The 21,169-nt window shown below is 43.0% G+C and overlaps 1 protein-coding gene across 1 annotated transcript in view; it reads right to left on the bottom strand.

The window, feature by feature from the left end:
- The window catches only part of Slc4a5 (solute carrier family 4 member 5), a 101,405-nt gene that overhangs the window by 52,953 nt on the left and 27,283 nt on the right, over positions 1-21,169 (bottom strand). The window contains exons 4-5 of the mRNA XM_090336660.1: positions 18,780-18,971; positions 9,127-9,256 (exon numbers count right to left, since the gene is read on the bottom strand). Coding sequence (XP_090192786.1) covers positions 9,127-9,256; positions 18,780-18,971 — 322 coding nt within the window. The remainder of the gene's footprint in view (positions 1-9,126; positions 9,257-18,779; positions 18,972-21,169) is intronic.

The following is a 21,169-nucleotide window of genomic DNA, read 5'->3' as shown; positions in this document are numbered from 1 at the left end:
TTACCCAGGACCTAATATAATATGCCTTCAAGAATTTTTAGAAGAAAAGAAGAAGATGGAAAAAAAAATCAGCCCTTTCTAGGTTTTGTAAACTGAGATTGTTTTAAAGGTTGATGAGATCTATGGTGATATCAGCTCCATAGGTGCCTTCTTCTGCACCTCCTCCCCAAAAAGGATGAGTTGGCACTCTCTACCACCTATACTGTCATGTGTACCTTGGAGCATTCTGAAAGTCCTCACTGGTAGTAGAGGCATGACTATGACCAAGGGACTGATTATAGTAAGTGCATGTCTCTACCACTACTATGTGTTGAAGACTTATCTGAGGTGCTTCTCTGCCTACTGTTCATGGAGATATGCTTTTCTTTCCTGTACCTGCCCCAACTTGTCACAATGATGGGACAAAGTTAGAAGATCACAGGCTCTCTGAAGGATTTTGAATTGGGAACCCAGTATTGAGGTAATCCTAGCACTCAGATGGCTGAAGCAGGAGGATTAGGAATTCCAGGCCATCCTGGGCTACAAGGTGATGAGAAAAAGAGGAAAGGGAAGAGGAAGAGAAAGAGGAAGAGGAAGAAGATGAAGAGGAGTAGAAGAAAGAGGAGGAAGAGGAGCTAAAGGGGGAGAGGAGGAAAAAGGAAGGAAAAGGAAGGTAATGGGGAGGGGAAAGAAAGAGGGAAGGAGAGAAAGACAGAAGAAAAAAGAGGGAGGAGGGAGGGAAAGAGAGGGGAAGGAAAAACAAAGAAGGAAAGGAAGGAAGGAAGGAAGGAAAGAAGGAAGGAGAGAGGAAGGAAGAAGGAAGAAGGGAGGAAGGGAGGGCAGAAGGAGGGAGAAAGAAAGAAAGGGAGGAAAGGAAAATTTTGGATTGTGGGATGATCCTTGGAGTAGAGGACTGGCCAGGGGAAGAAACAGAGGAAACCAGCCGCAGAGGAGTAAAGAAGAAACAGAGAGGCAGACATCAAAAGTAGAGAAGGAGGAGCAAGCTGGCTTTCTAGGCTGAGTCCTTAGGTAACCAAACTTCCCCTGGTATCATGATGTAACCTAGTTTAAGTTAGTTTGGCTGAGCTGTTACTCACTCAAGGACAAGGAACATCATCAACAGACAGACCACTTTTATGCCAAGACACTCACTTGTTTATATTTTGATCTCTATCCATAGAATAAGAGTTAACTTATACATACATATACACATCATATACACATATACATACATCTATATACATATACATACATAAACACATCATATGCATACACACACATATATATGTTTTACATACATATACAATTCTTGATAGTGAATGGCATTTCTTTCCTCCTTAGATACCAGATACAGTTCTTGACAGCTCAAATGGACTCAGATTGTATGGACTGGAGCTAGACATAACAGATGGGTGCCCTTGACTTCAGCATAAAGTACTGTTGCCAAAATGTTTTCATGATGGGGAGTGGGGACTGTTCGTTTGGCTTTCCTAATATCTGACAGCTCTGGATATAACAAGATAGAATTCATAGCCACTCAAATCAAACTAAAACTTTTTAAATATTTTTTGTTGCAAAGTAAAAGCAAAAGGTTTTTTGAGACAAGTGAACTTGAATCTAGTCATGATATCCAAACATATTGAGGAATTATTTTCAATTTTGTTAAGAGACATATGGTGTTATGGTTGTATTTATAATCAAAATCTAATTTCATAGAGATGCATACTAAAATATTCATGACATCTGTTATTTTTTAAATACACCAGCAAAATCAAACTGAACAAAAATCCCTAAAAATAACCCATCCACAAATGATAGTAATAGTCACTGATGAAGCTGAGTGATAGGTATATTATACCATTCTACTTTTTTGTGTTAAATTTTGCTAACAATGGATAATAGAAGATAGATAAATAGCTAGATAAAGTATAGATAGATGTATAGATATGTACCTGGGATATAGATAGAAATAAAATTATAAATAATCCAGTAAATATAATTCTTGGTATAAAAGTGATCTGATGATGGAGTCTCTCCTTTCCTGATGGAAAGTAAGGGAATTTTCCAAATGTCTTTGTTTGAGACAGGTGGTCCCTCCTGATACCCACCTTTCAGCATTTCTGAGAAGCTACCAGCCAGTGAAACTCCATCTGGAAAGAGATCTGTTGAGTGTGCCAGTCCCTGTGATCTCTTCTTATGTTATTAACCTAACCTTTCTTTCACACCAACTTGCCAATTAATCAAATTTACTCCCGATATCCTTGTATCACTACTTGGCTGTTCCCTTGGGTGTAGATGGGTGATTCTCTAGCCTGTCGTGCCTTTAAAGGCCTTTAAGTGATCACTCCCTTGGGGAGAACAAGCATAGTCCCTCTTTTGGGTTCTATAACTAGCAGGTGAGATCAGAAACCAAGGCTTTAAGACCTTAAGGAACCTTATCTCTTTTACCTGGCACTTTATACAGATTTGAGATTCATATTCTTAATCTCTTTTCCTTGCACCTAACATAAGCCTGGTAAGGAGCCAGGTTAGATACAAGATGCAAAAGAACCTTAATAATAACAAACAAATGATTATTCAAACCAGCAGATGGCCAAAAGATGGAAGACAGACTACAAATCTCCATGCACAACTTCACTGCAATGAAACAGGACAGTCCTAGTCGTGGGGCCTGGGCCTGCTGTCCTGCCTCGGGACTCCATCAATCATCAGCTCCTGCCATCTGCTCTTCCGCCCTTTTCACTCCTCATACTAGGGATCAGCCTGGAGTTTTTCCCACTGTCTGTGGGGAGCTCCTCCATCTACAATCAGAGTCTGTCTTCATCCAGCAATCTCTTATACATCCTTTGTACCCCCTTAAATTACTCTCTTCTGGCCAACTCCTATAAACCTGCTCACCTCTCCAATTCTCAAAAACAACAGTCAAAGACTCACCCCTTGAACCCAAATTCTCTTTAAGAGATTGGTTTCTCTCCTGCCTTTCCCAAACAAGTATCTTGGCAGAATTGTCCAGATAAGCCACCTTTTCCTTTTGACTCTCTTCTCAACCCACTGCCAAAAAAACAGAAAACAAAAAACAAAAAACAAAAAACAAAACCAAAAAACCAACCTGTGCCTCTATTTGCTTTTGTTGCTCCATTCTATGAATGCTCTTCAGTTTTTCTTCCATTTATGGGCTATTCCCTGCATCCTTCCTGGTTTCTAGGATGGAGTTCTCTTATTCTCTGCCCCCTCAATTCTCAGGCTTCTCCTTCTAACTTTCCTTTGTGGATTTCTCTTCCTCTGTCCATCCCTGAAAGTTTTGGGGTCTGTCCTGAGCTCTCCTCTCATTTCACAGGCCTCCACCTTTTTTCTGTGGTTTGATTTCCATTAACATGCTTATACCTGGGGTATCAATGTATGAGAAGTAATGCACCTACTACCTGGCAAATATAACTGTAGCCCCTCTATACATTACTCCGACAACAAAAAATAAAAACATGCTTTATCCCTCACAGAGCTCTGTCTCTACTTAAGTCCATAGTTTGATGACAATGTGATGACCTGTTAGACATCACTGAGAGTTTCCTAAAACATAACCTGCCAGAAGTAGGATTCATCATAAGCCAGCTAAAATTTAAAAAAAATCACCAAATACATCAAAACTTGGCACTCCTATGTTTCAAAAACAGCTATAAGGTACCTACTTGCTCAGATTAGAAACTTGAGTATCTCCCTTGCTTACTCACCTGTATCAAGTCTTGTCAATGCTACATCTGAAAGAGAACCTCACATCCATTCCTTCTTTCCCCTAGAATCTTGTCCAGAGAGTCATCAACCTTCCTGTGACCTAACTGGCCACTTCTTTCTTCTTTTCCTCTTTTCTCCACATGAAAGCCAGATAATCTCTCTCATACACATGCATAACTCCTCTCTTTTCCTACCCTAAACTCCTTCAGTCGTCCTTTGACAATTTCAGCATTCAATCTGCTCAGCATGGCCTGCATAGGACCTGCATGGTCAGCAGTATGGCCACAGTCTGCCTGCTCCTCAATGTGACTGTTAATCTTCTCTGCCCTGCCTGCTGTCTCTGAGCTCAGTGTAACTCCTGGAAGCCTTTCTTGACACCTCCCTGTCAGGGGTAAATACCCCTGTGCTGTGCAGTCACAGCATCTATGTGCCTGCCACTCCTTGGCCACTCCTTGTGTTCCATTAAACTAAAAGCCCAATTGAGCAGGGATGGCATCTGTCATGGTCCATTTTTTAACTCTCTAGTAGCTGGCTCAGGGACTGTCGATAGCAAGAAACTTGCTTGTAGACAGTTAAAACTTAGTATATATTAGCGGAATGAATTAAGTTTGCCGATTCTGCACTGAAGCTCTTTAGCATCTCATTTTGCTTTATGGCAGTTCTGCCTACACCCAAGATGGATTCTAGATAGGTGTTAAGATCAGAGGAGTGGGGATGCATTCTTCCCCACATCAGACAGGGAAATGACTCCAAGAAGGTATTATGTGAGATTTTCATTGGGAGCAAATTCAAGATTGAGAAAATGGAAACTTCCTCTTCCATACTGTATGGAGTGAGAAAGTGTTCCTGCCTACATATGAGAGCCATTTGGGGCTTTTGGTCTGTTTGACCCAACTAGCTGATCCACTTCTCATGCTCCTCTGTCTGCCCTCGCCTTGACATCACAGGAATGTTCTCATATGTGTCTCATAAGAACCTTCTGGCAAGTTTATGCTTTGGGGCTGCTCTGAGTTGAGGCCAGAGAAGCTTGGATTTGGAATTTGCTTTCAGAGCTTTTGGAAGGCGCTAAGCTCTGTTTATTCCTGAGTAAACACAAAGGGCCCTCCACACTTGGGTGGGTTCCAGCCTGGGTCATTCTTCTGTACAGTCAGGCAAACCTGAGAAAGGCCAGAAATCTGGGTGAGTTGTTTGTTCACAGTGTGGGGGGTTGCACTCCCTACACCTGACCTAGCCCTCTCTTTAGGCAAGGTCATTATCAGCAAATAGCTGGCTGCTTTTCTCTCATGGCAATGCTAAAGAGGCAGAGTTAGTAAAAATCTATCTTATTAACAGCTGACCTGACAGCATTAATCACATTAGAAATGACCCTGCACACACAGTCCTTGTTATATGCACGGGACAAGGCTCAGCAGAACTCAAAAAGCCACTTAAATCTGCAGGATTGACTCCTCCAAGGACCTAAAATGAAACATCCCTCAAACTGTTACACCCCCTCACCCCCCACCCCAACACTGCCAGGGAAAATTCCTTGGGGATTTGAGATTTTCACTCACTTAATCTCCTAACTCAATAAAGCAAACACTTGCTGCAACAAATTAAATACTTTCATTAAAGGGCTCCCTCTCTTAATAAAAGTACTCTCTTTGATGTGGGTGTTATGAGTCATTAACTTCCCAGGGCTTGAGTGTGTGCATGAGGGGCTGTTCCTACTCCCCACTATTCTCTTCTGTTATCTCAAGGAGAATTTACTGAGTCTTAGATTCTGGAAACTTCTGATATCTCTAGCTTTCCTGTGGTGGTTCTCATAATTTGTTAGCCTATTAACTGAGGACAGGCTTCACATTACCATTTTGTTTTTCCTTGTGGTGTTCATACTGGGGACTGAATGAAGCCTTGTACTTGCTGGGCTCTAGCACTTAGGCCACATCTCTAGCCCTTTTTGACTTTGCTTTATGCTAAGGCTGGCCTGGGCTGCAATCCAGCTTATGTTCCCTGTGTCTCTGAGTATAACAAACACATACCACTGCACACAACCAGCCATTGAGCTTCTCCTCAATAGCCAGAATAACAGGTTCTCACCACCACCCCCAGGAATTAGTTGAGATGGAGTCTTACAAACTTCCCCAGCCCCACTCCTACCTCTGAGGTGGCCTCAAACTGCAATACTCTGATCTCTACTTCCCAAGCAGGCTTGAGCCACCCTGCTCTGGGTCTTCACCTTCTTCTGATAGGGTGACAGGCCCAAACAGATCTGGCTAGCCATCTCTACTCTTGCCCAAGCCCTACATGTCCAGATCAGAGTGGACTTTGTGACCAATGGTTAAACTCTTCCAGCTTCTGTCAGGGATTCCTGGGGATACTTTGAGGGGTTGCTGAAAAGCAGATGGAGTTAGCTGGACAAAAGATTACAGGAAGGTAGAGAATACAGAAGAAGGAGTAAAGATGCAGAGATCCTCACATATTATTCCCCTCTTCCCACTGCTTCCTGCCCCCTAACTGGCCCTCAGCTACTCCCTTCTAGAATGTGACTGAAACTGAAATTGAGTCCAGCCATTTGGATTTCTAGTCCCCACTATCTTTGTACATATATCTGCACCAGATACTCTGAGTCCCTTACATGGTCTTCCCACATCCTGCTATCAGAGAGCCTGCCTTTCAGGAAAACCCAAGTACCTGAATGTGATAACTACGGTTTAATAGGCAACAGACACCTTATAGTTCACATTGATCTCTTATAGTTCATTGATCTCTAGCGTAGAGGACTTTGTGGATCCTCAGAGAGAACAGAAACAGAGTATGTCTGGTCTGTGGTCATTCCTGTGATGACCATTTCCTTCTTAGGACTGTGAGAAGGCTCCTCCTGGGAGCCACCTTGGGGGGCAGAATAGATCCTTACCCAGAGCAGACAGTAGTTTCAGGCCCCAGCCCCTGAGAGGCATTAAGCCAGAATAGCCAGGGGTAGAAACTGGTCATTTGAAATGTCCTTCTTCCTACATAGCTTGGGTAGATGTCCTAGGCTTTTCAGCAGTCCTCATTTATCTCCAACTTCAATAAAAGTGCCTCCAGATCTATGCTCTACCTTAGAAGTCCAAACAGTTCCTGGAAGTTGAAGCCAAGGAGAGAAATGGCTGAGAAAATTGAGGAAAGTATGACAAAGTACATAAGCCCTCATGCTGGGAAGTCAGGCAGTCCTGGGTTGAAATCCAGACTTAGTTAAGTGCATGTTCTGACCCTTGGCAAGCTTTCTACACCACAAAATTCCATCTATATAATGGGATGACAGCTCCAACCCCCTCAGAGTAAACGAAGCTTGAATGAGATGCACCTATAAATCATGTTAGAGTTCAATGAACCAGTTGAAGGGAAGAGGCTCCAGAGCTTACATAAAGGGACTAGGCTTGCTTGTGTATAGGGCAGAGAATGTATGGTTCTCTGAGGGCTGCAAGTCTTTGCTAGTTTACCCTGTGATCTTTTTTTCCCACGCCCCTGCAGGAAAGACAAAACAAGAAAACCTGGGGATGTTGAAGTGAGATTTGTTCCTTCTTTTCAAACAGGGAGGGAGGTAGGTAAGGGAAGAGTCCAAGTCATACCTGGAGAAAACTATCAGACTCTAGGTTTCAGAGTGGCCCCCAAGCAGAGCCAGCCTTGGGCATACCTGGGAATTAGTCTATAGATTCTCAATGGGAACATTATTGCCTCCCAAGGAACAGAAACTAGTTCTTGGAGAAGCAAAATGTTAGCTGGAACTAACTACTAGGGTTTTTCAGTAGTCCAAAGTTCAACTCTATTTGACAAACTTATTCCTTAGTATTTAATTTTGCTCATTAAAAATACATTAATTTTTTTTTCTTTTTGGTGCTGGTACTAGCCCTTAAACTCAGGGCCTGGGCACTATCCCTTAGCTTTTTTGCTCAGAGTTGGTGTTCTATCACTTGAGCCACAGCTCCACTTCTGGCTTTTTAGTGGTAAGCTGGAGATAAGAGTCTCATGGACTTTCCTGCCTGAGCTAGCTTCAGTGAGTGATCCTCAGATCTTAGCCTCCTGTGTAGCTAAGATTATAGGTATGAGCCACCAGTGCCCAGCTGGTTAAATTCATTTTTAATTTAATAGGATTTTTGTCAGTCATGGGACTTGAAATCTGGGCCTGGGCACTATCTCTGAGCAATTCAGCTCAAGGCTACCATCCCCTTGAACCTCAGCCCCACTTCCTGTTTTCTGGTGGTTAACTGGAGATAAGAGTCTCATGTTCTTTAGTACCTGGGCTGGGCTCGATTCTCAGATCTCAGGATCCTCAGTAGCTGGGATTACAGGCATGAGCCACTGCACCTGGCAAATAGCTTTTTTTTTCCTCTTGAAGAGGAAAGGTATAATCTAAAACAAAAGAGACATTAACAGACTGCCTTCCAAATTCTCTCAGCATCCTCCTGGTGTCCTTCCTGCTGCTCTTATCATCTCCTCCCATTCTTAACCATCTCCTCCCTTTCCATGGGAAGAAGTCTACGCAATACTGTCCTGGGCACTGGGGATGTGGGTAGTGCTAACAACTCCTTACTTAGATCCTTTGTCAGTTCCTATGACTTCACCATGTGGCTCTCCCTCAAGCTTGCTGGATCTCCTATTCCTTCTCCTGTTCCCCATGCTTTCCTCTACGGCTCCACTCTTGAAGCTCACTCTGCTTATCTATCTCCAAACTCTGCCAAGTCTCTTTTCTTCAGGGGCCCACTAGACCTTCACATTCACATTTTTATTGCCACTCAGACTTCGTGTGCCTGGCACACATTCTCTTTCCTCTAAGAAGCCCTCTTCTGCACCATTTAGTTCAGGGTTTTTTTGTTTTTGTTTTTTTTTTTTTTTCCTGCCAGTCCTAGGGCTTGAACTCAGGGTTTATGCACTGTTATGTGGTGTTCTCAAGGCTAGATCACTACCACTTGAGTCACAGCACCACTTCTGGCTTTTTCTATGTATGTGGTACCAAGGAATCAAACCCGAGTCTTTGTGCATGCTAGGCAAGCACTCTACCACTAGGCCAAACTCCTGGCCCCTGCAGCATTTAGTTCAAAACATTTGACATCAAACGTTTTACATATATGTGTGTATGTATGAGTGTGTTTGTGTGAGTGTGTGTGTGTGTGTGTGTGTGTGTATTCCTTATTGTTCTTCTAGTCTTATAAGTGACTATTCTATCTCCTGACTTTAATTTTCATTTCTTTGAAGATAAAGACAAGATCACTTGTGTCTGTTCCTTTGTGTCTAACACAGTTCTAGTCACAAAGAAAGGCGGGTGGGGAGGTCTCTGTGGATCACTAAGCTTCCTGAATGAACTCAAGATTCCAAGTTCCACTTCCACCAGAAGGATCAGTACAGCCTGAGCCCTGAGCACCCTCTACTTCCTACCTCCCTCCTTGGATTTTGTCTCACCTGGCTGACTCCTTCCACTCCATCTGGTCTCCATCATGCTGCAGAGTGTCCATCTCTGTGAAGAGGGTGGGGTTGGGAGCCTCATCTTCCTCCCCCAGGATGTCCTGGAGCTGCTCGGCAGCTGGAGACACTGTAAAAGGAAGATTTCATGGTCCATAGAGTGCTTTATGGAAGGCAGGAGGGCCACAAGGCCAATAGAAATAGAGCAGGTACCGATGATAAATGAAAAGTATCCCTCTGCCTGGTCTACCAGTGGTCCACTAGAAGTCACTTGGACCACCAACTTTACTAATGGAACTAAGTCTGACTTCTAGGACAAGCTGGATTAGAGACAGGTGGGATATCCTTTGAGATAAAAGAGAAGAAAGGATTTGGTCTGTATTTTGACCCAACTCTTGTAGTTGACCATGAAGAAGGATGGAATATGGCCAAAGTCATGGCAGCAGCAAGAATCAAGAAGAGTATAAAACTGAAGTGGGAATCACTCCGTCCTGATTTTGCATGGCACACCCAAGGGGACTGCTTTCCTGCTGGGCTCCAAACCAGTCAATTACCAAAGGGGCACTCTACCTTTCAAAAGCATTGTACCTTGTACCACTGTGCCATATGGGTCTACCTTGTTCATGGTAAGGTAGCCTTGTTTCTTTCTTTCTTCCCTTTTTTTTTGTGGGTTATGGGATTGAACTCTGGGCCTGGTCTCTGTCCCTGAGCTCTTCAGCTTAAGGCTAATGTCCTACCCCTGGGCTTAGGTGTTGTCCCTGAGCTCTTTAGCTCAATGCTACCACCCTACCTCTTGATCTACAGCCCCACTTCCCCTTTTCTAGTGATTAATTGGAGATAAGAGTCTCAGGATCTTTAGTACCTGGGCTGGCTTTGAATCTTGACCCTCAGGTGTGGCCCTCTTGAGTAGCTAGGAGTACAGGCATGAGCCATGGCGTCCTGCCCTGGTAGCCTGGAGCCGGGAGTTTGGCCTAGTGGTAAAGTGCTTGCCTAGCATGTGGGTTTGATTCCTAGGTACCACATACATAGAAAAAGCTGAGAGTGGTGCTGTAGCCCAAGTGGTAGAGCTCCAGCCTTGAGAAACTCCAAGGGCAGTGCTCAGGCCCTGAGTTCAAGCCCCAGGACTGGCAAAAAAAAAACCCCAAAACAACAACAACAACAACAAAAAACCCTCTTCCTATTATCTAGTGGCCCATTTGAAACCTCTTGGGGTACCATTTCTGAGTGTCTATCTCTCAGGTATCTTTAAGTAATGCTTAGCACTGTGAGGGAAGAGGTGACATTGTCAGAAAAGAAATGTATTGTAACCCCTCTGTACATAACCTTTATAATATAAAAAAAATTAAAGTAATGTTCAGAGGCTGGGAATGCAGCTTGGTGGTACTGAGTGTCTAGCATGCATGAAGCCCTCAGTATCACATAAACAGAAAAAGCCAGTGGTACTGTGGCTCAAGTGGTAGAGCACTAGCCTTGAGCAAAATAAGCTCAGGGACAGTACCCAGGCCCCAAGTTCAAGCTCCAGGACTAGAAAAAAAAATAATGTTCAGCATTCTAGTACTGAAAGTCTTTTCCTCAAATCTGTTTCTCCCTCTCTCTCTTCCTTCCCTCCTTCATTTTCTTTCCTTCCTTCCTTCCTTCCTTCCTTCCTTCCTTCCTTCCTTCCTTCCTTCCTTCCTTCCCAATAGTTAATGAATGCCTTCTATGTGTCATGCAAACACTGTTATAGGTATTAGAAATAAAGTTGTGAAGAAGATCCATGTGTCTTCACTCTTCTAAGTCTACATTCTAGTGTTAGAGACAGATAATAAACATAATACACAAGTAAACAAATCCATAAATGACCATTTCAGGTCATGATAAGTGCTCTATGACCAAATACTCAGAATTTTCAGGAGAGCTACAGGAGATAACATGGTTAAAAGAGGACTCTCTAAGGAATGGTATTTGAACTGTGCCTTGAACAATGAGAATGAACCACTTCTGAATACCTAGAAGAATGTTCAAGGGTCCTGACACCCTGAGGTATTAATGTGTTGGTTAGTGTGGCTGCAGCATGGTAAGCTGAGAAGAAGGATGATATAACGTCACAGTGGTTACCAATACCTTGACTATTGGCATCCCTATCATCTACTGCACAGACCAGACACCTTGAGTTTACCATCACCTCACCTCTTCCCTGACCTCTGCCTCCATACTAAAGAGATGTACTAAGGTTTGAACTCAGGGCCTCCCACTTGGTGGGCAAGCATTCTACTACTCAGCCAGGGTTCCTGTCTTTGGGGCAATGGATTCTTATTTGGGCAATGGTTAACTGGTTTTATTAGACCATTAAATGGGAGAAAAATAGAAGGAATAATGAAAGGCAGCTGAACTTGATCACTGGGAGCCCACTGAGAGAAACAATTGAGGATGGTGCATCTACTAAACTAAGGCGATAAGAAAAGAGAAAGCGAAAGAGTTGATGAAGACCTGGGAAAAATTGATGGGCGACTGCACCAGGGAAGGGTGCAAAGAAGAGCTGGCAAAGAGATGTATTCTTAGAAACTCTATGTACCTGCTATGTTCCAAAATAATTTAGGGGGGCTGGGGATTTGGCTCAGTGGAAAAGCACTTGCCTAGCAAGTACAAGACCCTGAGTTTGGTACTCAGCTCTGAAAAAAAAAAAAAGCAAGCAAGCAAGCAAGAAAGAAAAATCAAGAAAAAGAAAAGGCTAAAAGAATGGGCATTTTATTCTCATTATCTGATTTGTTTCAACAACCCTGTTCACTTAAACTAAATTATCTCATAAATAATTTGTAACGCTACAATTCAAATTCATATATAGATTGATTAGAAGTCTGCTGTTCATCCTGCCTCCCCTACAACGCTCAGACACAATTCCAGAGATCAAATAGATTCTCCCTATCATCCTGTAATACAGTGGGTACATAACTCCCATCACTGCCAACCCCAACAGAAAACCACTCAACTTTGCAAATGGGGATTTCTGCCTCTGGCAAAATTCAAGTACAGAAACCTTCTACTCACCTTCGTCAGAACCCTTTCCCATGCCACTCAACGTCTTTATTTTTAACCTTGGCTCTTTGAGTTTCGTGATCTCTTACCCAACCTCACCAAGACAATAAAAGCCTTAAAGCATAAAAGCCATTAGATTTTTCTCATTTAGTCCTTCTGTGTCCTTATCCCTGTTGCCATGCATCTTCGAACACAATAAATCCATTCTCCTGAGTAAGCCCTGGTTTTATCCATTTGTCTATGCTTCCCACTGTTTCTGGATGCCCCTCCCTTTCAATGGCCTAGCAGCAATGCATTTATTTATTTACATTTATTTATCTTTTTTTTTAAAGACAGGATCTCACTTTGTAGCTCAGAGTAGCCCAGAATTCATGATCTTCCTGCCTCTTCCTCTAGAGTGTACCACCATACCTGGCTTAGTTTGCTTTAATAAGCATTTTATGACTTCTGGGAGTCATAATACTCTTTGAGAAGCACCAGAAAACATAGTACCTGAGTTAGAAATACTTTTATTAATAAAAACCACTATTAGTTTATCTGACTATATAGATCAAGGTACTTTATTGAAGCAGATCTTATTTCAAAAACTATTATTTTTAACATTTCCTTCTCATTGACTTATTGATTACTGATATTTGCTAGCACATACTGAAGGTTTAAGATATATTGTAGAAGGAAATCAACAATTGATAAAACAATTTTTTTCTTCAAATTGGGAGAAATCATAGTTATGATGGCTTGATTCTGACAGGGTTATACCAATTTTCCATGGAATCACAGTTCAGTAACTACCCTCTCTCTCTCTTTCCCTCCCTCCCTCCCTGTCTTCCTTCCTTCTCATCCTTCATTTTCAGTGCTAGGGACTGAACCTCAGCAACTCTACCACTGAGCCATACTCGCCTGCCCTCCATAACTACATTATTTTTCACATACTGGAGTTTGAATTTAGGGCCTTTTACTTGCTTAGCCTGATTGGTCAACTAGTGCTCTATCACTTAATCCATGCCTTCAGCCCAGCTTTTTGCTGGTTATTTTGAAGATGGAGTTTCTTGAATTTTCCTACTTAGTCTGGCTTCAGACCTGGATCCTGTGGATTTCAACCTCCTAAGACCCTCAGCTAAAATTACAGCCATGAGCCCGTGGTGCCTTGCTCATAACTATCTTTAAAATGTAGATTTAATCATATCACTATCCAAGGGAAATTTTTTCCATGGTTCTGTCTAAAGCCTATAGCAATTAATATGGCTCCAAACATCCCTTGTCTAAACTCAATCCTGGAACTCAGAAACCTTGGACATCAGTAGTCCTAGACCCTCAGCCACCCTGACTACCACCCACTGTGACAACATCCCGTTTTGCAACATAACTTTCTTGGGCCCTATTCCTGCCATTCCACAAGTCTGAAATGCCCTTCCCCTTCAAGGCCAGAATGAAGGCAAATAACTGGGACAGATCATGGAGAGATGAGACAAGGCAAGAGCAGACGGCTGGAACCAGACTGCCTGGTCATTACCTGCTCCCTGGAATAGTTGAGTGTTGGAATCTCCTGCCGTCAGTGCTGCCCCTGGCCCCAGCCTGTTTCTGCTGCTGCTATCCTGGCTGCTGCCTCCACAGGTCCCTTTCCTCATGTAACAAACTCACTTCTGTTTCCAGTTAAGCAGCCAGGGGGAGGTGTGGAGAGAGGGGGAGGAGAAAGAGAAGGAGGAGGAGGAGAGAGAGAGATTGAGGAGATGGGAGAGAGGGGAAGTATGTAAAGAGAATAAAGATATAATAAGCATAGAAGATTGTGAAATATGTGACAGAAAAATGAATTAAAGATCTTATGAGTGGGTGTGTGTGTGTGTGTGTGTGTGTGTGTGTGTGTGTGTGTGTGTGTGGTGTGATGTAAGGACAAGGTGCGGGGAGAAGGAAGGTGGGAGGAAAGCAGGATGATTTTAGGGTACTGGAGACAAAAGAGCTCAGGGATAAAGTAGAAGTTCAAACAAAAGGGCTGGGTCTCCACAGCAGCAAGGGGTAGAGCAGCAGCTCCACTCAGCAGCAGCTAAGAGTTGAGAGAAGATAAGCAGAACTAGCCCTCTACCTGCTTCTTCTTGTCCCTTCCTCCCCAGACCTGAGGGTTCTAGAAAAGCCCAGGCACCTCTCATCAGTTTCCTTTATAAAGGCAGCAGTAGGATTTAAGCTTTTTCTTGTGATTCCTCAGGGCCTCTTTAAAAGTGTTGGCCACAGTTGAGCTAGCTGAATAACGCCTCCTGTTCCTCTCAGTGGTACACAGCTCCAGCCCCTGGGTTGAGGGTGGGTTGCAAGAGTGAAATGTTTGCAGTGGGGTCTCATATTTCACAGCAAACAATGTTTCTGGTCAATAGTGTTCCTTTTGGCTGGTTTCTCTCCTTTCTTTAAACCCAAACTCTGGGTCTTCTCTCTATTCACCTATGTGCAGGGTCAAGTGGCACCTGTTACTGCTCAGTGGGTATTTTCTGAGAGCCTGTGGATGGTGGAAACTGGTCACTTCAGGAACCCACCAGGAATTACATTGCTCCTCTGAGAAATTCCTAATCTCCTGGGTTTGGTTCAAGCAAGTGCTTACTAAGGACTTAGAATATGCCAAGGTTGATTAGAGGTCAGCGAGTAGCTCCTGTTCCAAGGACCTGCAAATCCTAAACACACTAGGTCTTAGAACTGGAAGGGAGCTTATTCTAAACCTTCATTTGACAGATGAGAAAACTGAGCCCCACAGCAGGAAAGTGGAGCCTGGAAAAAGTCAATTTCTTCAGCCATCCTCTGTTGGGAGCCAGAGTGGAATCAAACTGTACCTTGACTTGCATCAGACGATCGCTTTATTGTCATATTGCTTTCTGGCCCTATTCTATGTAAATGACCTGAGAATTACCATATGAATGTAACACCTGGAGGTTCCCTGGGTCAGGAGGAGGGAAGAAGGGGGAGTGGAAAATAAACGCGGCAGTCTCGGCAGTCTTTGCCTGGACTGCGGACATCCCGTACCCGGTGTGTCTGTCTCTCTTCTTTTTCTTCCTAGTCCTTGTCCCCTATTTCAGGAACCCCAATCTGCGAACCCTGGTTTGCTGCCGGTTGGCCCCGGCAATCCTCTATGCTACCCTGCCCTGTGCTGGCTCCATTGACCACAAGCTTGTGGTTACAGCAGGCCCATCATAAAGAGGAGGAAATGAAAACAGAGGATCAACATCATGTGTTGCATGCTGGGCTCCAAGCAAAACCACCATCACATAGGCTCCTATAGCAGGCATCACAGGAGTTTCTGCTTTGGTGAACAGTGAAAGACTGGGTCTCACTGAGGTCCTGGGGTCCACATGTTTACCCTGTGCTGGGTTGGGCTTAGTCAAATTCTGCAAGGAAGCCACTTCAAGTGTGTGTGTGGGGGGGGCTAGGGACACCTCAACATCATAGAAAGATTGCTGAGGATGACAGAACTCTGTTAATATATTTGTACTATATGAACCCAGACCTGGGTTCAATTCCTGATGCTGTCATTACTAGCAGCAGCATCTTGATGAGATATTAATTCATGAGCCTTAGTTTCTTCACTTATAACTTGGGAATAATCATATCACCTCTCTGGATTGTGGAGGGACAAAATGAGACAGTATAGATAATGTGCTGGCACAATGTTTGGCATATGCCAGTCACTTGGTAAATGATAGCATTATTATTGTTTTCTGTGGGTGTGACCCCTCCTCCTAACCTGCCCCCTCCCAAACATTCCAAATCACAATCCTTTTCAGTTTCTAAATCATCATGTTGCTTCCATGTACTTCCTGTTTCTCTGCTCCTGGCCACTCTTCTCTCAATACTCCTGTTTCCTGCCCTCATGCTGGGCTTCTGCAGTAGTGTCTGTCTGTCTTTCTTTTCCTTCCTTCCTTCCTTCCTTCCTTCCTTCCTTCCTTCCTTCCTTCCTTCCTTCCTTCCTTTCCTTCTTTTTTATTGGTAATGGGGCTTGAACTTGGGGCCTAGATGATGTCCCTTAACTTTTTTACTGAAGTTTAATGCTCTACCACTTTGAGTGTCAATTCTGGTTCTGGTTTTCTGGTGGTTAATTGGAGGTAAGTGTCTCATGGACTTTCTTGCCTCGGCTTTGAACATGAAGTATGTCCAAACTAATCTACATAATGACAAATGCCACGGGAAATAACCCTCCTGTTCCATAACTGTGGAAGACACATGGCATGAGTCCAACTTTAGGAATGGACTCATTCAGCCACTGCTGGGAGAAATATAAGCTTAACAGGGGTGAGCTTCAGTAAGCACACAAAAGAAATACAGAGAACAGTGCTGTTACTGAATTGCTGCATGATCCAAGCACAAGACGATCTAGTGGACTGCAAACCATCAAGTAGTAGAGACTTTGAGTCCTAGAAAAAGACTGGAGAGGCATTTATGGTCACCAACAAGTCAGTGTGTCTCATGGCCCTCAGTGAGAGATCCCTTGTCTCTTGAGCTCCATGTAGTCACTGGACAGTGTGCTTTGTAAGGTCAGGGTCTGACTTGTTCATATCACACTGCTGGGTCCTTGGAACTCATACAATGTGGGCTCAATAAGCCTTTGCTGGGTGAGTGAGTCTGATGGATTAATACTCATAAGCACATCAGATGGAAATAGCTGCTGCAAGACAGAGTTTAAGAATGAAGAAGACGAAAGGGCATGCAAGGAAGGTAGTGAGGGTGAGATAGCCTATGCATGGCTCAAAGCCACAGGATGTTGAGGTGCCAGGAGACAGAACTTGTGGGTGTCAAGGTCTTTCTTGCCAATTATGTGAAGTGGGTGTTCATGCAGGGATGTGGGAGCCTCAAGTCCTATTTTCATGGATAATGAAGATCTTGTTCTCTAAAGCTGTATGTAAACATCAGTGAGAACAGAATCGGCCCACTTATGCTTATGGGAATCACTTGGGTTCTAGGTAGCTTTGGAAATTTCTACACAGGTCATGTCCTGAACTCCCACAAGGATCACCCCCTGGAGTCTCTCTTTGGATAACACATGACTTATGCTCTCGGCCACAGTTAATTAGATGAGGAACAGTTAATTGGCCACCTGACCCAAGCCTGGATTTTTTATTTTTGTAATACTAGGGTTTAAATTCAGGGCCTTGTGCTTACTAGTCTGATAGGTGCTTGATTAGTTTAGGCACACCATAGCCCTTCTTTATTTTTCAAATAAGGTCTCAGGCTTATGTCTAGGTCCAACCTCAAATCAAAATTCTCCTACATCTAGATATCTGGGTCTGACAACGTTTTAACACTGAAAGTTCAGTCTTCCCTCATTATTGGATACCCCTCCATTCTGAGCAGATGGAGACAACTGGGTACCTTATATAATCTTTTATCTGAAAGATGAGGGTCTCCCAGATTAAGCTTGACCAACTTCGTTGTGTTGCTCTCACTGATTCTCACTATGTCTTCGAGGTTCCATTCCTTATATACACCCTGCTTGAGGTGAGTTTCTAAATAATATTCACCCTTAGAATAGGAGATGGTAAGGGACAAGGTGAGGAAGAGGGAAAGAAAGAGGGAGAGGATGAGAGGAAGGAAGAAAGAATATGCTATTTTAGTCCTTTCCCTGCCTGTCTTTTTCATCATAATATATTTCTGTTACTTAAGAGAATGCAATTCTCAGTCCATGTCCAATATGCTGTCTGTAAAATGACCACTGATGTCTTACAAAGGAACACAGTACTACAGTAAGATGTTTGAATTTCACTGTTGCAAGATCACCAGCTGCACTATGCTATAGCACTTTGATATTTGCTTTCTAATCTGAAGATGGGAAAACAGCATGCCTCCTTTTTTTTTTTGCCAGTCATGAGGCTTGAACTCAAAGCCTCAGCACTATTCTTGGACTTTCCTCAAGGTTAGCACTCTACTACTTGAGCCACAGCACCACTTCTGGCTTTTTCTATGTATGTGGTACCAAGGAATCAAACCTGGGACTTCATGCATGCAAGGCAAGCACTCTACCACTAGGCCAAACTCCCTGCCCATGCCCCTTTTAATGTTGGAATGAGCACTAACTGAGAAAATGTATCCCTGATTTCAAATAATATTTTATAGTTATCATAATTAAAATAGCATGGTATATGGGTGCCAGTTGTTCACATCTATAATCCTGGCTGCTCAGGGAAGCCATAGGATAAGCACAGAAAAAGAAAAAAAAAGATAATAATTTTCTTATAAAGAAGTAAAATACTGATGTGTGTGTGTGTGTGTGTGTGTGTGTGTGAGAGAGAGAGAGAGAGGGGGGGGGAGAGAGAGGGGGGGGAGAGAGAGAGAGAGAGAGAGAGAGAGAGAGAGAGAGAGAGAGAGAGAGAGAGAGAGAGAGAGAGAGAGAGAGGAGGGAGAGAGAGACAGAGACAGAGAGAGTCTGTCCTGGGCATGAATTCAGGGTCTAGACACTATCCCTGAGCTTCTTTTGCTTAAGGTGAGTACTCTACCACTCGAGTCGAAGCTCCATTAAAAGAAGGATACTGTTATCCCATCTTCAGATTAGAAAGCAAAGATCAAAGAGCTAGAACATGGCATGGACTTACCCAAATCTTGCCTTGACTTGCCTATCTGAACCATCAACAGGATGGCTTCCCAGAAAGCAACCCTTCTCCCTGAGAACTCACGAGTTCTGTTGATAAGATCCAAGCTGCCACCTTGACTGCTGGTCCCTTTTCCTGAGCTGGTCAGTTCCTGCTGGGGTTTGTCTGGCTGAAGACCCCAGTGAACTTTTTGCAGGCCTGAAGGCTGTCCTTTCTGATCACCTTTTCTTTTTGAGCAACTGGAGATTGGAAGTCCAATATGAATGGCAGGGTGGTCTATGGACATAGCACAAAAGAGGGGGAAGACCAAGTTAGTAAACAATGGCATTTCTGCAATATCCACCACTAACAAAGAGATGAGGCCACAGAAGCCAAATGGAAGATGTAGGGGTCAGCACAGAGCCGAAGGTCCAAGACAGCTTCAAACCACAATTCTCAACTCTCAGATTCCTATGTCTTGAGTAGCTAGGATTACAGGCATGAACCACTGATGCCAATTTGACTCATCTGGGGCCGGGAATTTGGCCTAGTGTTAAGAGTGCTTGCCCAGCATGTACGAAGACCTGGGTTCAATTCCTTGGTGTCACATACACAGAAAAGGCCAGAAGTGGTGCTATGGCTCAAGTGATAGAGCACTAGCCTTGAGGAAAGCCCAAGGACTTGAGTTCAGTCCTCAGGACTGGCAAAAAAAAAAAAATGTGCATATCGCCAGGTGTGGTTGCTCACGCCCATAATCCTAGCTACTCAGGAGGCTGAAATCTGAGGATTGCGGTTCAAAGCCAGCCTGGACACTAAAATCCGTGAGACTCTTGTTTCTAATTAACCACTAGAAAACCAGAAGTAATACTCAAGGGGTAGGGGTAAGGAGAGCAGTAGCCTTGAGACAAAGAACTCAGGGACAACACCCAGGCCCAGAATTCAAGCCCTACGACCGACCAAAAAAAAAAAAAAAAGTGGATATCAAGTTCTAGTCGTTTGTGGAAAGATCAGTTAACTACATTTCATAAGTCCATTTCTGAGGTTTATTTTATTCCATTGACCCTTCCTTTCTTCATTTCCTTTTCTGGTCCTGGGGCTTGAACTCAGGGCCTGAGTCCTGTCCCTGAGCTCTTTTGCTCAAAGCTAGCATTCTACCACTTAAGCCACGGCTCTACTTCAAGTGAGTGATTAATTGGAAATAAGAGTCTCACAGGTACTTTTCTACCCGGACTGGCTTTGACCCATAACCCTCAGATCTCAGCCTCCTGAATTAGGTAGGAGTATAAGTGTGAGCTACTAATGTGTTTTATAACAGGTCTTTAGATTCATTTGTGTTCATTCACCTGTTCTTCAGTATTGTGCTGGTCCTTCTGGACCTTTTGCTCTAGAATCAATTTGTCAGTATCCCAAACTACTGGGATTTTGAAATCAAGTTAGAAACAGTCACCTTAACAATATTGAATCTTTTTGTACCTATTCACTTAGATCTTTTATTTTTATTATGTGTTATAGTTATCCTCATAAAATTTCTAAAATTTTAAAATGAGAATGTAAATGTTTTTTAAATTTCAAATTCCAATTATAGTACATAGAGAAGCCATTGGCTTTGCATATTTACTTTTAGTCTGTAATCCAGTAAGATCCTAAAAAGGGTGGGGGGGAGTGGTAAGAAGGGGCATCCTTGCCTCATTCCTGATCTCAATGGGGAAGCTTCAAGTTTCTTATCATTAAGTATGATGTTAAGTAGTGTAGGTTTTATAAATTTTTTAAATCAATATTCTAAGTTTACTGAGACTTTTTACACTATGAATAGTGCTGGAGCAGCCTGGAGGTTGGCCTAGTGATAGAGTGCTTGCCTTAGCATGCCCTGTGTTAGATTCTTGTTACTACTTGCACAGAAAAAGCCAGAAGTGGTGCTGTGGCTCAAGTGATAGAGTGCTAGCCTTGAGCAAAAGAAGCTCAGGGACAGTGCCCAGGCCCTGAGTTCAAGCCCCAGGACTAGCTAAATAAATAAATAAGTAGTACTGGATTTTTCAAAAACATTTTTCTGTATCTATTAATATAAACATATGATCTTTTTTTCTTAACCTATTGATGTGATTACACTTGTTGATTTTCAAATATTGAATCAGACTTGTAAAGCTGGGATAAATCCCACCCAGTCAGACTGTGTAATCTTTTTAAATTTTATTGGAGTGGATTTGATGTTTATTATATATTTTTGGCAACTATGTTCATGAGATATATTGGTCTGTAATTTTCTTTTCTTATATTTGAATTTGGAATTGGGTTAACTCTGACCTCTCAGAATTTTACAAGTGATTCCCTCTTTTACTTTCTGAAAGAGCTCTTTAGAAAATTTTATCATTTCTTCTGATGTTTTCTTTTTTGGAAATACATTTATTTATTTGGAATAAACCTATCCATATTCCCTCTTTCTCCTAGGTGAATGTTTAAATGTAATTTTATTATCATTACTAAGGTACTGTTGGTTT

This window comes from Megascapheus bottae, chromosome 7, assembly GCF_031878675.1.
Source record: "Megascapheus bottae isolate mThoBot1 chromosome 7, mThoBot2.hap1, whole genome shotgun sequence".
Taxonomy (NCBI): domain Eukaryota; kingdom Metazoa; phylum Chordata; class Mammalia; order Rodentia; family Geomyidae; genus Megascapheus; species Megascapheus bottae.
Note: the sequence above shows the minus strand (reverse complement) of the source record. Positions and strands in the feature narration are given on the sequence as shown.